The sequence below is a fragment of the Musa acuminata genome, chromosome BXJ2-5 (assembly GCF_036884655.1).
Source record: "Musa acuminata AAA Group cultivar baxijiao chromosome BXJ2-5, Cavendish_Baxijiao_AAA, whole genome shotgun sequence".
Classification (NCBI taxonomy): domain Eukaryota; kingdom Viridiplantae; phylum Streptophyta; class Magnoliopsida; order Zingiberales; family Musaceae; genus Musa; species Musa acuminata.
Window position 1 is genome coordinate 5,070,507 of NC_088342.1, and position 15,898 is coordinate 5,086,404.

At 43.2% G+C, this 15,898-nt stretch overlaps 3 protein-coding genes across 4 annotated transcripts; 2 read left to right on the top strand and 1 right to left on the bottom strand.

Moving 5' to 3' along the window:
* Nucleotides 1–1,131: 1,131 nt before the first annotated feature.
* LOC103984146 (uncharacterized) lies at nt 1,132–5,974 on the top strand. Of its 2 annotated transcripts, none has more exons than XM_009401586.3 (11): nt 1,132–1,414; nt 1,532–1,696; nt 1,777–1,932; nt 2,087–2,141; nt 2,266–2,324; nt 2,562–2,687; nt 3,764–3,901; nt 3,991–4,045; nt 4,140–4,294; nt 4,384–4,467; nt 5,704–5,974. In XM_009401586.3, the coding sequence occupies exons 1-11, from the start codon at nt 1,298–1,300 to the stop codon at nt 5,725–5,727; spliced, it is 1,134 nt and encodes a 377-aa protein (XP_009399861.2). In that variant the 5' UTR covers nt 1,132–1,297; the 3' UTR covers nt 5,728–5,974. The 2 variants fall into 2 exon arrangements, with proteins under 2 accessions (XP_009399861.2, XP_009399862.2); XM_009401587.3 differs by having other exon boundaries at nt 1,155–1,414; nt 4,006–4,045.
* Nucleotides 5,975–7,536: 1,562 nt separating this feature from the next.
* On the bottom strand, nt 7,537–8,656 carry LOC103984147 (transcription factor PCL1-like). Its single transcript, XM_009401588.3, has one exon. It carries the CDS (start codon nt 8,540–8,542, stop codon nt 7,625–7,627), a length of 918 nt encoding a protein of 305 aa, XP_009399863.2. The 5' UTR covers nt 8,543–8,656; the 3' UTR covers nt 7,537–7,624.
* Nucleotides 8,657–13,887: 5,231 nt separating this feature from the next.
* LOC103984148 (E3 ubiquitin-protein ligase RDUF2) lies at nt 13,888–15,694 on the top strand. The gene has a single exon (XM_009401589.3). The coding sequence runs from the start codon at nt 14,219–14,221 to the stop codon at nt 15,392–15,394; it is 1,176 nt and encodes a 391-aa protein (XP_009399864.2). The 5' UTR covers nt 13,888–14,218; the 3' UTR covers nt 15,395–15,694.
* The last annotated feature ends 204 nt before the right edge of the window (nt 15,695–15,898 follow it).

Genomic DNA, 15,898 nt, shown 5'->3' on the forward strand with positions numbered 1-15,898 from the left:
ATGTCTTGCCAAGGGATATATAGCTTTGCTGATGTCTCAACTAATCCATCTTTCGGCAAAGCCAGTTCTCTGTCACATCTGAGACCTAAATGCTTGGAGAATAAAGGTCACATCTTGCAAAGCCAATGGAATCAGCATAACCAGGATGACAAGTTTCATGGCTGTAGTCAGGAATGCTTTAACCAAAGTCATGGTAGTGGAGAATGTTTGATGCATTGGTCATCAGCAAGCATCGAAACTTTCTTCCTTTCGTGGAACCACATCTGCAAAGTAAGCTATTATTTACTACTCACTTAGAAATCTCTGATACACGATGTCCACCACCACTTAATAAAGAGCTCGCCCACTCCATCATAGAGAAAGTAATAGCCTCTGATTCATCTCAACCCAGCCAGCAGGTATTGGATTGTGATGATGCAACTTCTAATTGGGATTCAAGGTGAGATGAAACATTCATTCTTTGGATATGCAAACATTGACATTCATGTGGACTTTACATCTGATTTGATATTTATATCCATTTAAACAAACATTCGATGAGCTCAGAATTGGTCGTTTATGCTACCACATCAACATTCAAGTTAAAAGGACGGAATTATTCCGATGTCCATATCCCTATTTGATCCGTTCCCACCCATATGTACGCTGGTCTAAGTGGAATCCTTCTTATTCTGACTTCAATTATTCTTTCTCTTGCGTGCTATCGGATTGAATTCACACAGTTGACGAATTCCAAATGGGTGCTTAGCAGGAACAAGTCCATGATTTGGAGGATGATGATGTATTCAATTTAATTGGATCCTTAATTATATGACCCATTCTGGTTGAGTCCGTCACTCAACTCGATTGAATTTGATCCGACCTGACCTAGCAGCGTAATCCTGATCCGATCCGTTACACAGTCGGATCGGGTAAATGTTAACTGGAGGGGGGGTCGGGTCTGCTTCTATGTGAAGTCTCGATCCGACCCATTTCACTAATAAATCGGGTGGATATTAACGGAGGCGATCGCATCGCGTCTCTCCAAAGAACCCATATCCCCCAATGGGCCTGAGATACTCGACGCGTGGGCCCGGGCTTCTTTACGGATGCAAACCTATTTATATTCTGCGCTTAACTCCCGGGCTCCCCCGTCCGCGATCCCCCGTCCTTGCCATCCCTCTCCATCGGTGCTCGCCGAGCTCCGAAGAACGCCCCCAAACCCTATTCCGCGAGTCCTCGTAGCCCCCGTTCCCGCCGCTCATTCATTCCTTCCAGGGATTCTTGCGCCGTTGCCGAGAGCGATCGATCGCCGGGAATGGCGACCAACGTCCCCTCGGTCTATATCCATGTTGTGGACGATGTCATCAACAAGGTCCGAGAGGAGTTCATCAACTACGGCGTCGGGGAGGGCGTGCTTAACGAGCTCCAGGCGGTAATTTCTTCTTTCTATGGTGACGGGGCCGTCATTTCCCTATAAGATTTCTCGATGTTTCTAGGGTTTCATCAGGGTAGTTCCGTACTACGGACTTATTGTGGTTCGCGAATCTAGTTATGGGAGATGAAGATGAAGCAGTGTGGCGCCATCGGTGATAGCATTGAGAGGTCGTCCCTCCCGAAGATTGCAGCCCCGACTCCGGTGCGCGATCTGAATGTTCCGTACGAGGGTCCGACCGAGGAGTATGAGACCCCTACCGCGGAGATGCTTTTTCCTCCGGTGCGCTCACCGCCCTTTTTCTTTTTGGTCAATTCGATAGGCTGCGTTAGTTTTTTGTGAATATTTGGGTATTCTTGCAGACTCCCTTGCAAACCCCAATCCAGACTCCTCTGCCTGGAACTACTGATCCGTCGATGTACAACATACCCACAGGACCCTCCGATTATGCGCCATCTCCAATTTCTGACATCCGAAATAACATAGATTTGAAAGCCGGAAGGCCTAGTCCGTATATGGTATGGCAATGTCTTAGATATATGAGTATTTTTAGTCTGTTTTCCATACCATATATCTTCATTTGTTTGCTTAGTGCCATAAGTTGCTCTGGTTATGAGCGTAAATTGTATGTGAAATGACATTTTACTGCTATGCAAATACTTCATTGCACAGCAACCACCTTCTCCTTGGATGAACCAAAGACCTCTTGGAGTTGATGTTAATGTCGGTATGTATAAAGGATTTTTCAATATCAAACATGGTCTGTGTGGTAATTATATTAGCCTGCTGATATTTCATCGAGTACATAATTGGAGTAAGTGGTCAACTTTGCTGTTGCACATTCAATTCAGCTTATGTTGATGGGCGTGAAGAGGCTGGTAGAGGATCTTCTCATCAACCCACGACTCAGGTATTTTTGTTCTTTGAACATATCATTTTCATTGCTTATTTTAGGGATTATATGATGATACTCTAAAGAGATTTTTTTTTAAATTACTCTTAAAATTTATTGAATGGAGGGATACTCATTAACTAATTGTCTATTGATGAGTCAACCATTGTCTTTGTGCTACTGTAGTTTTGAACTCACCTTCTGGTGTTGTAACTTGTAAGCGCTTATTCTTCTATTGTTTGTTTCTTGTTGCAGGACTTTTTCATGAATCCTGCTGGGAAACGTAAAAGGGATGACTATAATTCTCACTTTAGTTCTGGAGGTTATATACCACAACAAGATGGAAGTGGAGATGTGATGATGGAATTTTCTCTAACACAGGTTGTTGCATTGAAAAACTATAATTACTTCTAATACCACTGATTACAAGTTGATGTTACTTACAAATTGATTCAGGTTCTAACATGCTATTGTGTTAATGTTTCTGCAAATTTATGTCACAAACCAATGTAATCTTAATTGGTTGATGTGCTATGTAATAGGTTATAAGTATCTTCCTAGTAGATGGACCATGACCATTCTTTGGTCATGCAGGTCAATTACTCATTGCTATGATTCTTTCGGTATTTGACTGCCACTTTGCATATCCATGTGTGTGAAACAAACTTTGTTAGTGTGATGTCTCTCACAAATATTGGTCATGAGCATGATGTCAGAAGGTACCAGTGATATACATGGTTGCTTGCCATGTGCTTTAACCATATTTCGAGCGTGAAATGAGACATACCATATGTTTGTCATCAGAGTAGGCTACATACAACACGGGACATATCACGTTCTCTTTCGACCACTGTGATTATTACTCTGTAATTTAACTTGTTGTAGATGGATAAATTGCCTTTTATCAGACATGCTCAATTTTTTAGCTTTGGAGTCCAAATTGGGATTGGCATCTTTGATGAAAGGTTTTGTCGGTGGGTATGTCTGATTCATTGTTGGTTGTTGAATTTTCATCTAATCTTGTTGAACTTTATTATTAATGATAATATTGCATTGTTATGGCCATAAAAAGACAATTTTGAGTTTAGCAAACATGTAAGAGGATGGGACACTGCTTTCCGTTCTCTTTCATGCCTCAATGATAATAGATTTAAGGACAGATTGTGCCCTTTCTGTCTCATTGTCTGTTAATGTTCATTTAGGTATATGATAATGTGTATTATGCTAATGCGCACTCTGAAAGTGATAGAAAAAGTTACAGATTGTGGCAATCAAACAATAAGGTGTCAGTCTGTTTCATGTGCATAGGGACCTGCTTGCCCTTTAATTGATGCTATTAGGTAATTCTGGTTTTATTTATCGATTGGATTTAAATGGGAGTATAAGCTATCTACTTCCTTTCTAATTGTTCTGCTGCTAGCGTTTAAGTCTCTGATCTTTCTTTTCTATGGTTTCAGAATGTTTTAAGCCAATTCCAGAAGTCATCAATTATGGATGGCCAAGGAACTGCAACTTCGAAGTTCCTTTCCAATAAAGATGCAAAACCAGCTAAATTGATTCCTCAGGTTGATGGGACACATGATGACTATGATGATGTAATTAATACACTTCAGATGAGTTATATATCAATTTATGCACTTTCCTTCTCCTTTTATTTACTTCTTGTTGGGCTTTTCTTTTGAAGATGTTTCATCTCCAGGAAGTTCCCAGCGAAGACTACAATACTCCTGGAGAGCATGGTAAACTCATAGTGTCAAATGTGGAGCATCTTGAGACATGGATTAACTTCAGTTTTCTTCCCAAAGCTGAGTTGTCTTTGTTTCATTTCTTCAGTTGAAGTACGAGGTGTTACTCCTGTTGGTACACCAAAACCTAGTACAGATGATGACGAGCCTTCTCTTAATGAAGATGATGATGAGTTGGATGACCTTGACCAAGAGGAGGTGGAGACAAATACTCAACATTTGGTTCTAGCTCTATTTGACAAGGTAATAGCTGTAAATGGTTTCCTTTTCACAGGAAAAGTGAATAGGAATTGAATTTCATCCTATTTCACTTGATTGTGGTGTTGGTATAGGTGACCCGGACGAAGAGCAGATGGAAGTGCAACCTCAAGGATGGAATAATGCATCTCAACAACAGGGATTTTCTTTTTAATAAGGTATTATTGCATGGTATCAAACTGATGAAAGTTGGATATCCATCGTGATTTTTTTTTGCGTAATATATAGTTTATTGTATACATTATTCAACTGAGTATGGTTTCTAGGTAAGTAAAATGCTTGTGATTGAAATGTCCCCTACGTAGATGTAATGGTCTAGGTGTTAATGATCCTTTTATTGTTGAATGTCTTCCCTTTTATCGAGTAGGTCAGTTGTAGTGTCCTCGGATTACTGTTCATACATATCTTAGTGTTTCAAACTGTTCAAAATGCTTACGATCTTGTTATATCCCTGCAACTTGGCAGGTTAAACGCTGCCATGGAAATCCTGTACTTTTGTTGTCATGATAGTTGTTGTTCTTTGTTTTTTCTTTAGGCCCAAGAGAGGCTAAGCCTCCTATTTTGCCTGATCAATGTTACGATTTTGGTTTTCTTCTTGATAAAAGTTTGCTGAGAGATTGCTTGGTTTCAAGGGGTGTTTGAAAATTGCATATCATGTTTTGGATGTGATGTCTGGCTTCTCTTCTCTATGGTCCAGGCAGGTTTTGCCAACAGAAGGTATTAGGTTTGGCATTTCCCATATGATAGAACCTAGTTGCGCTGGTAAGAAGGTTATCATACAGAAATGATTCTTATCTACAGATTGAAGCACTATGGGAAAAATCTTGCTTTTCAAGCATAGGCATGACATTCTTTTCAAGTTTTTGGGCACCAAATGTAGTTAACATAAATATTATATTGGATAAATATTAGTCTGATTGTAGTGATCCAAAAGAGCAAATCTGTGATCTTGGAAGGAACATTTTAGTCAAAGATTATCAGAAGATATGGAAATATTTCTATAGCTTTATAGATTTGGCATCACTTTAGCTAAAAATGTAGTTTGATGTTTCGAGAATGATGTGCCAAAAGACAATACCGTATACTGACAGTCAAATGATAACTTACAAATGCTATGTGCTTGGTGAAGTAACCTGGCAAAATTGAAGGTATTACTAGTGTCGACTGGTGATTTTAAGACTTGAAGATTTCTAAGTTGTATTACTTGCACAAACTGTGAGTACTTGAATGAGACCCAGTTTGATCTTGTAATTATGCAATTATTTTATTTTATTTTTTAAAATCCTTTTGTGTATTTTCGTTATCCACTATGCAAGACATGATATCAATGCTTTTCATAGGGCTGCTGGATAGGATTACGAACTCATGTGGGCAACTTCTAATTTGCTTTGCAGGCGACTGGAGAGTTTGAATTTTGATTTTGACAAAAGTAGCAGCTGTTTTTGTTCATGAGCGTGGTCAAATGGGAGCACGCAGCTGTTAGTCCTGGATGCTGTGTGCTTTCGGTATGCCTTTCTTTTTTTGCTTGCTTTTCTGTTTACATAGGAGACATGTTAAATAAAATATACAACCATCGAATGGATCATTATATTTAGCTGCTGTTAATTTGTTTTGTAAAGATGTTAAATCAATTGAACCTTGTAAATTTGTTTTCTTCCCCCCCAACTAGAAAACCCAGACGACCACTTCGTCTGTTGTTTGCTTGCTCCGTAACGTTGAACCTGTTTACTGCCTCCAAACCAATGGACTTCCCTTTGGAACCACCGAGTCCTGAATGAGTTTAGAGTGAGACAAACAGATGTAGTCCACCGGGGAGATGTTGTCGTCTCCGTATCGCCTCCATCCCTCCTTTCAGAAAGAAAATTGCTCCTCCCATGCGATATCATGCAAAGATACAGAAGATTTAAGTGCCAGGTGGTGAGAGAAGCTTATGGTATACGATCACAGATCCGGTGGATGTGGAGATCCGAACTGGTCGTTTCAGGAGGCCAAATCGCCGAAGAAAATAAATTTGGGTAGCCAATATACCCGACTGAAACGATCCTTACTCTCTCTCTCTCTCTCTCTCTCGCTAATCTTTTGCTAATTGTTCTGATCACCACACTTCCTAGCATTGTCTAGCCACACATCATCAGTGCGACAAGAGTTGGCAGAAGAAAGGAAGAACCCTTTTGGAACACTGTTTCCATTATGGAGGACGACGATGATATTTGCTGGATGCACTCAATCAACACTTCCAAAATGATGCTGACAATAAAATAGTCAATTAGAACTATTAGTAAGAGCAGAGAGAGACCAAAACCTTGTCAGAAACTACCAACTGAAACTTGATTAGTGATAGGGCATAACTCGATGATAGAAAGAAATTTCATGTAGCTTACAACTTGTCGGTTTGCATCCAAGTAAAAGGTCAAGGTTTATACTTTATATGGAGATAACACAACAAATGACTTGTTGCCAACTTTTAACTGATCATGGAATGCTTCTCGTTAAAGCACGCATAATACCATTGTGCAAAGAGTACAATTTTTTATGATCTCTTGAACTGTGTGGTGGAGTGATTCCTGATACTTTTTATGAGCTAAAACTTAGGGTGCTCTTGCTTGAATGATTAAATGATACATTACCGAAGCATTATGAATCTTAAATTCCAAAATCAGAGGACAAACTTCCAAGTTTCAGTGAAAAACGTACAAAAAGGAATAGATCAAGTATCGAGGATATCTCTATCCAATATTAGATACAAAAGGGAGAAAGAATATAGCTTTGATTGAGTACCAAGAGACCACAAACAGAGAGAGATTCTAGTCTTCAAGGTTGTCGCCATTTGAATGTTGGATTAGGATCTCTAACTTTTAATCATTATCATTGCCTATATAAACTCCTAGTGCAACATTTATTATCCTTATATAATCATGAAAGTATATCTGACGACAGATGATAACTGCAGGATAATTATTAAACATGATATAGCAAATACATGATGCATGATTGGATGTTTAGACACTTTAAACTGTGGATTTCAATTCGAGTTCAGGCACCAAGTTGCTGATACATAGCAGCCACCCTGGAATCAATCACCCTTCTAAATCATCCAAAATTTCATTGCCTAAATCTTAATAGTAAAGCCTACACAAGCACCCAAAATGCTTCCTAATTCACAACAATGAACAGAGTGCAGATCAGATGAAGCATCAGCAGCAGCAGCAGCATTAAGAATGATGATGTAGGATTAGTAATCTGAAGCCATATTCCTTTTGGGAAATTATAGTCGTTTATTGTCCAACATTAGCATATGAAACAATCGAGTCGACCTCACCAATCCTTGTGACGCTCCCCGAAAGCTCCGTATGGATAATGATGTGCCTCAAAGCCGTAGAAAGCCCCGCCCACCTGGTGGTTGTTGACCGGCACCATCCCCATCGGGCTCCCATGGCCGTTGTGGGGATGAGGCATGCCGTAGGCCGGCATCGGTATCATCGTCGGAACGGCATAGGGCATGGGCACCGGCAGCTGCTGCTCCCGCAGGCTCTGCGGCACCGGCGTTGAGGCGAAGAGGTGGTCGGACGACGACGGCCCCTCGTTCGACAGCCCCTGCATTCGCTTCAGGTAGAGCCTGTACTTTTGGAGGTGGCTCGCCACGTTCTCCCTCGACAGCCCCTCCACGTTCATCAGCTGCATGATGGTCTTGGGCACGGCGTTCTTGATGCCGAGATGGGCGACCACGTCGACGAACCGCTTGTGGAGCTGCGGCGTCCAGACGAGCCGCGGTCGCTTGAGCGTCCGCGCGGAGTGGTCATCGTTGGAATTCTCAGGCGCAGGGGCGGAGGACTCGGCCTCCTCGGCGGCGGCGGCGGCGGAGTCCACACGTCGGGTCTTGTGCGAGGGCTCGTCGGCCTCGAAGGCCATGGGGTCGTCGTCGTCGCCCGCGGGGAAGGGGAAGGGGTGGAAGGATCTGAGAGCCGCGGCGGCGGCGGGGGAGGGGGTGATGCGGCGGAGGTTCGAGATAGTGTGCTGGGAGGCGCGGTGGACGTCGAGAAGGGTCCGGGCGGGCTCGGGGTTGATCCGGAAGGCCGAGGCGAGCTCCGGGGGGATCAGCGACTGCGAGAGCGGGACGAGGTCGTCGCCGCTGGGGAGGCCGAGCTCCCACTCGAGGACGCTGCCGTCGTCGCCTCCGTCTCCGGCGACAGCGGAGATGCGGTCGTAGTCGGCGTCGCTGGCCGCTTCGCCCATGTGAGGAACAGAGTCGAGGTCCGGCTAGATTAGGGCTTTGACCGGAATTGGGAAGAGCAAGAGGCGGTGGTGGTTGCGGCGGTGGGTGGGTGGAGATATTTGTTTTAGATTTGGGGAGGGGGATGGATTGGGTGCGGAAAAGTGCAAATCCAATGCCAGATCGCTGTCGTCGGGGTTACACGTGGACCGATCAGCTTGATATTTTCGATTCCCCCTTACCTTTTTGGCGATCTTTTTCCCTTTAACAGAAGAATATTATAAAAAAGAAATATTCGCTGCTTTCGATCCACCATTTCTTTTTTATGTTTTCTCCTTCGCGGATAATTTCCATCTCATGTACCCAAGTTTGTGCTATCGCTACTCCAATGGATAATGCAGCCTGACACTGGGTGGTACCATTATTCAGACTAGTGATATCATCGTCTAACGGTCTCAAAGATTAAGTCTGGGTGGTACCACTATCTAGATTGGTGATTCTATCATCTTACATAGTTTCGGAGACTCTATCATATCGATTTTACTTGTTGGGTCATTGTTTGGACCTTTTCACTTAGCCCAACACAGCTCAAACTTGACCCAATTATTTCATAATTGAGTTGGCCCAATTTCAACCCAATTATATGCTAACTACGAATTTTAAGACATTTACTAAGCTAAATAAGTCCGTAAATCTATATTTCTTTCCGGCGAGCTTCCAACGATCTTCCGACGAATTTTCAATGATCTCTCGGTAATATTCCAACGGACTCTTGGTAAACTCTTAGACTTCATAATGATCTTCTTGGTAAGTTCTAACTAGCTTCTCTAGTAAACTTTTGGACTTCTCAGTCAATTAACTTCCGACAAACGTGATCATCCCGACACAAATATTAGCGCATCCTTTGCGACTTGACGCTTACGATGGCCTTTTTCAACGGCAATCCTCCTCCATGTGGGTCACGTTTCCAGCAAGAAACTCAACGCCTTCTTCGTGAATCTTAAAGCGTACGATGGCGTTCTCTTCCGATTTCTTTTTTGCCCTTTCCCTCGTGGATGACTCGAGTCTGTAGACGGCCACCGTCACGAATCTTAAAGCCTCACGTCAGACGCTTCGTGGACCGAGCAACCACGTGGCAGCCAGCTGAAGAATCGCTACCCGGGGCGGCGCAGCCCGGTGACGGGCGAGTCGACCGACGGCTGCAAGAAGCTTCCTTGGCCGCAGTGACCCGTGCGAGCGCTGCTGATACAAGAAGACACGATCCAAACGCGAGTCTGACAGGTTATATCTGTTCCTACATGTATACGTGGAGACATCGGAAGGAGACCTCTTTGAAGAGGTAGTAGCAGCGAGAGCATGACAGCTTTGCGGAGCTGCTGCAGTGAACACCGATCGAGCACTGGCTTCCACCACTGTCGTCGCTCGACCTGTGGGACGGCGATGCTTGCTCCCACAAGCGCAGACCTCTCCTCTGTTGTTTCGCTGCAACCACGTGCTTGGATTCTGCAGGGATAAAGCTGTGCCAGCCCCACCACAAGAAGCTGGGAGACATCATCTCCTTCCTCCTGCCCCCACTTCCTGTTCGTTGCTGCATGCAAAGGGAGTCCACTAGTTGCATCTGCGGGTGCGAATCTCAAAGGAAATCAAGAACTTGGCCACGCATTCCTTTCCCTCTGTAGACTGCTCTCTTTTGAATGCAATGATTAAGCAGTAATAAAAGTGTCTATTTTCTTCATTTCATATACAATCCAAAATTATTTTAATTAGAATAATTTCCATATTTGTGGTGGAAAAGTAATTCTACTTTTCTTGAAATTTCCATATTTCATATCAAATTTTCTACTTGCTCATCCAATAACATACTAAACAAACAGATTTCTCTAAGTCTTATCCAATGAATGAGAGTAGTTTCTTACGAGCAACTTTAATCAAAGTCAAAACTATGGTTCTAATATATTTTGAGTAGGACCCATCGTAGTTTTAGTTTCCATGGGATCATTTTCTAGATTCATCAAGAAGAGTCAAAACTATAACCCTATGTAATCCATCAACTTAATTCGGAATTTGATTGTTCAAATTGGATACTAATTTTGAACTAACCAAAATCTCTCTTTTGCATTATAATGTTGATACCTTAAACATTGGTATGATTGTGATATACTACACCCTCTTACTAAAGGTTGAGGGTTTGAAATTTTATTTAATATATTTTTTGAAGGTGTCAATCAGTTTAATTGGGAGAGATTTTGATAGTTTACCATAAATTCCTAAGCTTGAATCTCGTATTCACCATTTAACCCTTGCAAAAGAAAAAAAACTTCGATAGTATTGAATCCTACAAAATTACGTCGGAAGATATTTTCGACAATGCTCCTCCGATACCTAAGTTAGTTTTGAGTTTGAAGGATTCGACTTATACTTTATGCTGTACTAAGAGGGGTCTTTAAAAACATACCAAAAGAGTCCTTTTATAGTGATATATTAATATTGTTATTCTCACGATCAATATCAATGATGAGAAGTATTGTATGTTTCTGCGAAACTTAATCAATATTGTTATTCTCACGATCAATATCATAATGTATCAAATTTGAAATATAATAATGTTCATTTGGATCCATCAAAATTGTTGTGGTATCGCGATGTTGAAAAGTGACCACATAATGTTATGACATCAACTATATAATACTAAAATATTATTCATGAGGTATTGATGTATCATAATGCAAATTCTCCATAAATAGCTACATTCATTTTTCTCTAAGGGAGAACTCAATAACTCTGATATCAAATGTGAGAACCACATATCTCTCTCTCTCTCTCTCTCTCTCTCTCTAATGGTTTTGGTTGGCAATGGCAACTTTTACAAGTTATCATCAATTTTCCATTCAGTACTGTGGTCTACTATTGTTCTCCTGTGGTCTACAAATAATATCTCCCAACTGCCCACCTGGAGAAGATACAAGGAACCAATTCAAAGATTTCTTCCTCCACATTGCTTTCCAAAGATGACCCAAAACAAGGACATTGGGAAGCAAAGAACTAATTCATAGAATGATTGGTTCTTATCTTCGGGTACATCACACATGATGGCTGCTGAACACATGAAGGTAACTTACAAGTCAAACTTTCCTAATCATTAGGTTCCCTATGGCTGCAGGTTAACTACAGCTTTTAGATCTCCAATGCCATGGTTTCTTCTGGAATGCATCATTTGTTTCTTTTCTATTCAACCATTGCAACTTCAGCTGCCACTGCTTTGTGTCCACTGATCTACAGTTAAGTAAATGATGCTTCTTTGTCAATTAGTCTCATTGCCACTTCATTCTTCCAAATCATAGCAAGTCAAGATCTCAAAAATGAGAGAGATGTAATTATCTCTCTTGGGATGAGTGAGACTTTTGTTTTCTGGTTACCTTTAAGGATAAAATCCACTCCACTCAAAAGCCCCAATTGGTGTTCAATTCTGTAGGCTGAATCAGTGCATAAAGGGATGGGATGACTGTTCTTGGAGACTTAAGAATACTCACTTTGTTCCTTTTCCTCTTCAGTCTATCCACTCCCCACTGCCCATCTTTGCATGAGAGCTGTGGGATCCAACTGTGATGTTCTTTAGTTTTCTTGCTTCCTTGTATGATAATACTAATCAAGTAAGTACATAATACTATTATTGATGCATTAACAACAAAACAATTGTAAGCAAAAGGCAAGTGGAACATTTGTACTTGTTGCTAAGGTACCATTTAACTTCAATTCAATTACTAATTGACAATCCGAAACTTACCTAATAAATTTTATACTATAATATTGATTTGATGATGATATATCAGATCTTTTTATTAAAAATTAAGAAATCAAAATGTTATTCGACACATTTTCACTTACTAAAGTCGAGCTATCTTACATAGTAAAAATTTTAATTCATAAGATCATGAAATCGAATCATGTCAATACGACAAGTTAATATGGTTAATAAAAATTTAAATTATTGATAATAAGATATCGGAATCTAATCTTAACCATTTATCATATGAAAAAATCTAATAGCAACTGAAGGCAAGGCAGGTAGGAACCAATATTGGATCACAACTCAGAACCACTAAGAAAAGTAAAGGTTTTCAATTGGAAGCTCCTAATAATGAAAGCCCCCATCATCTTGTCTTTCTTCTCACCAAAACAAAATTCTTCTTGCACTCATGAAGAGGTGACAATTTGCTGCTTGATAACAATGGCCCAAAAGGTACTCTCTCACCATTAGACAGACATCCTTTGGATAGCACTACTACCCATCAGTGTTTGAAGCATCCATGACTTTATGCTGGCATTCCACCTTTGTGTCATGGTCATTAGGACCACAAATTGCAGGAGTCACATAGAAGACAGAGAAACATTTAGTTGATATCTCATTGAAAGTACCTTGTGCATGTGTTATCCCAATCTGACTAAAGTAAGCTTGCCACTGTAATGCTACACTTTACACATGCCAATCTCCATCCCCTCCTGCCATTCACACACTTCAAAAGAAGATCCTCCCACTGGAATGGAACACTCATCCTTCTTAGAAATGGGTCCTAAAGCAAACATAATCCCTGATTAAGTGCAGCACTCAGTAGATGTATGGGAATATGAGAGAGCATCTGCGCACATTTCGATGCCATGGGCTCATGTGCAGTCAACCATCTTTTGTCTGAACTCTGTGGAGAGGACAAAGCAGTGGCATATCAGAAAGAATGGGAGAGAAAGAGAAAAAAAGGAGTGGGGGGAAAAAGAGAAAAAGTTACCACAACACACTTCACAAGTTGCTGAGAGAGCTCAAAGTTGGGGGCTTTCGCAGAAAGCCATGTATGATTTATCTTAGTTGGCACAACCTAATTGCGGATCTGATGGCACTAAAGTGAAGCGTACCATTGATAGGGCATCCAATGCTCCCAAAGTTGGAACACTTTCACCACAGTAAAATTGGATCTTCACCCATCATTTGGCATTAGATCGACTCAAAGGTTGTGCTAAAGGCATGATTTTGTTGGGCTGTGGCTTTTTATTGGGGTTAGTATAATGCCATTGAACAGTAATTGTGTCCTAATAAGCCATCATAAACTCATTTTAAGCTTCTTATTCTTGGATTAGGGTTGGGGGGGGAGGGGGGGGGGACGAAGACGTGGCCACTTGTCACCCGTTTCATTTACCCTCTCGCCTACCTGCTCTTTATTGGTTGTGGGACCCCCGTGGAGGTTTGTTTACGCCCTCCCTTGGTTCCTTTGACCGAGGGGCGTAAGTCCACGTTGGTCGAGTGACGGCGTCATCTATCTACCCAGTGAGGGCTCGACACGTTACACGGTGAATGGGCCAAAATATATGTGCCATCGGCTCCGCCTTTGGTGCTCGGGCGACCTAATAATAAAACCCCTAATTCCTGGCACTCGGCCTCCGCAAGTCCCGCCTCCAGCTCCAGCTCCACCCAGTTTTGTGGCTTCGCCTCCTTCCTCGAAGGAATCCTACCTCGGAGAAAGGAGTTAGGTAGGTTTGCACCTTGTTTTTGGAAAGTTTTAGGCTTTTGAGATGGTGATCGGATTTGAGTCGTTTGATTCGTTTCGTTGAGGGATTCGGTCGAAAGATCGTAAATTTCGGGGTTTTTGTTTCTAAGTTCGTTTGTTTTTGAGGGAAAGTTCGGATCTTTGTTGCTCTTCTTCTTCGGTTTGATGCCTTCTTCCATGGCGACGGCGTCCTCGTACTGGTGCTACCGGTGTAGCCGTTTCGTCCGGGTGTGGCCGCAGGACGCCATCGTCTGTCCCGACTGCGACGGCGGGTTCCTCGAGGAGGTGGAAATACCTCCTACCCGTCTCTCCCCTGCCAACGAGTCCCGCCGCCGCCGCCGAATCCCCTCCGACGGCGCCGCGCACGCCCTCGGTAGCGACGGGTCCAACGTGGCCGCCCGCCCGCGGGAACCCTCCGAGCTCAGGTACCGCCGCAACCGCCGAGCGTCCGCTGGCGACCGGTCCCCGTTTAATCCGGTTATCGTCCTCCGCGGCCCTTCCGACGGCCCCCGCGACGCGGATCGCGCCGCCACCACCTCCAGCTTCGAGCTCTTCTACGACGACGGAACCGGATCCGGCCTCCGCCCGTTGCCGGAAAGCATCTCGGATTTCCTGATGGGCTCGGGCTTCGACCGCCTCCTCGAGCAGCTCGCCCAGATAGAGATCAACGGCATCGGTCGTGGGATGGGAAGCGCGCATTCGCCGGCGTCAAAGGCCGCCATCGAGTCAATGCCTACGATAGAGATCGTCGACGACCACATCGGGAGAGATTGCCATTGCGCTGTCTGCATGGATCCGTTCGAGCTCGGAACCGAGGCCCGTGAGATGCCCTGCAAGCACATATACCATCAAGATTGCATCTTGCCGTGGCTTTCGCGCCGGAACACGTGCCCTGTTTGCCGCCATGAGGTGCCGACGGATGCGCGAGGGAGGGCTGTGGCAGGGGATGAGCAGGCCGCTGGCTCTGGAAACGAGGGGGAGACGGTGGGACTGACGATATGGAGGCTTCCAGGTGGGGGTTTCGCAGTGGGGAGGTTCGCAGGGAGCAGGAGAGCAGGGGAGCGAGAGTTCCCGGCCGTTTACACCGAGATGGATGGCGAATTCAGCAACAACGGAGCTCCGAGAAGGATCTCATGGACCTCGAGAGGCAGTGAGGGTGGAGGAATTGGTCGGGCCATTCGCAATTTCTTCTCATTCTTCAGGCTGTCGCGGTCCACTTCCTCGTCTTCATCTTTTTCCTCGAGGCCAAGCTCAGAATCGCAGCCTTCATTCTCTCGCAGACATGAAGGAGGCTCAGTTTTCAGGTGGCGTTCACGAAGTCGAGGCAATGCAATTGCTTGATGACGATACATAAACGTTTGGATTGACCAGAAAAAGATAATCCAATGCACAATACTCCCATTGATGAACATCTCGATCGCAAAGGAGCAAACTTTTCGTGAAAGACATGCTTTCATTGTAAATAGATGATGTCGGCGAACATCGTAGCAATTTCTAATCTGTATCTTCTCGATTCGTGTATCAATGTGTTGGAAAGAATCAACTAGATATCTGTGACATAAGGCGTTATATGCTTGCAAAGCTTCAGGGGCTCAATGCTTTGTATCATCAGTTCTGTTTAGGAAATCAGTTTTCACCCGATGCCCGATGAACAAATATCCTCTCTTTTTTCTGCTTTTTTTTTCTTTTATTTTCTTGTTCCAAATTTGATCGGATGCCCTTTCCATCGATGTTGTTTCTTCGAAGGAAGAGAGATTGGTGATATAATCTGCGGAGGCTCATTTGCGCTGCTCTCATATACCGACCGACCCACCCACGTGCGTGCTACCGAGTACTTGATTGGAT

Bases quoted from the DNA above. Each gene is read 5' to 3' on its own strand.
- LOC103984147 (XM_009401588.3), bottom strand. From the start codon at position 8,542: ATGGGCGAAGCGGCCAGCGACGCCGACTACGACCGCATCTCCGCTGTC.
- LOC103984148 (XM_009401589.3), top strand. From the start codon at position 14,219: ATGCCTTCTTCCATGGCGACGGCGTCCTCGTACTGGTGCTACCGGTGT.
- LOC103984146 (XM_009401586.3), top strand. From the start codon at position 1,298: ATGGCGACCAACGTCCCCTCGGTCTATATCCATGTTGTGGACGATGTC. The intron at 1,933-2,086 runs GTATGGCAATGT...TTCATTGCACAG, and splicing joins GAAGGCCTAGTCCGTATATG to CAACCACCTTCTCCTTGGAT. The intron at 2,142-2,265 runs GTATGTATAAAG...CATTCAATTCAG, and splicing joins TGGAGTTGATGTTAATGTCG to CTTATGTTGATGGGCGTGAA.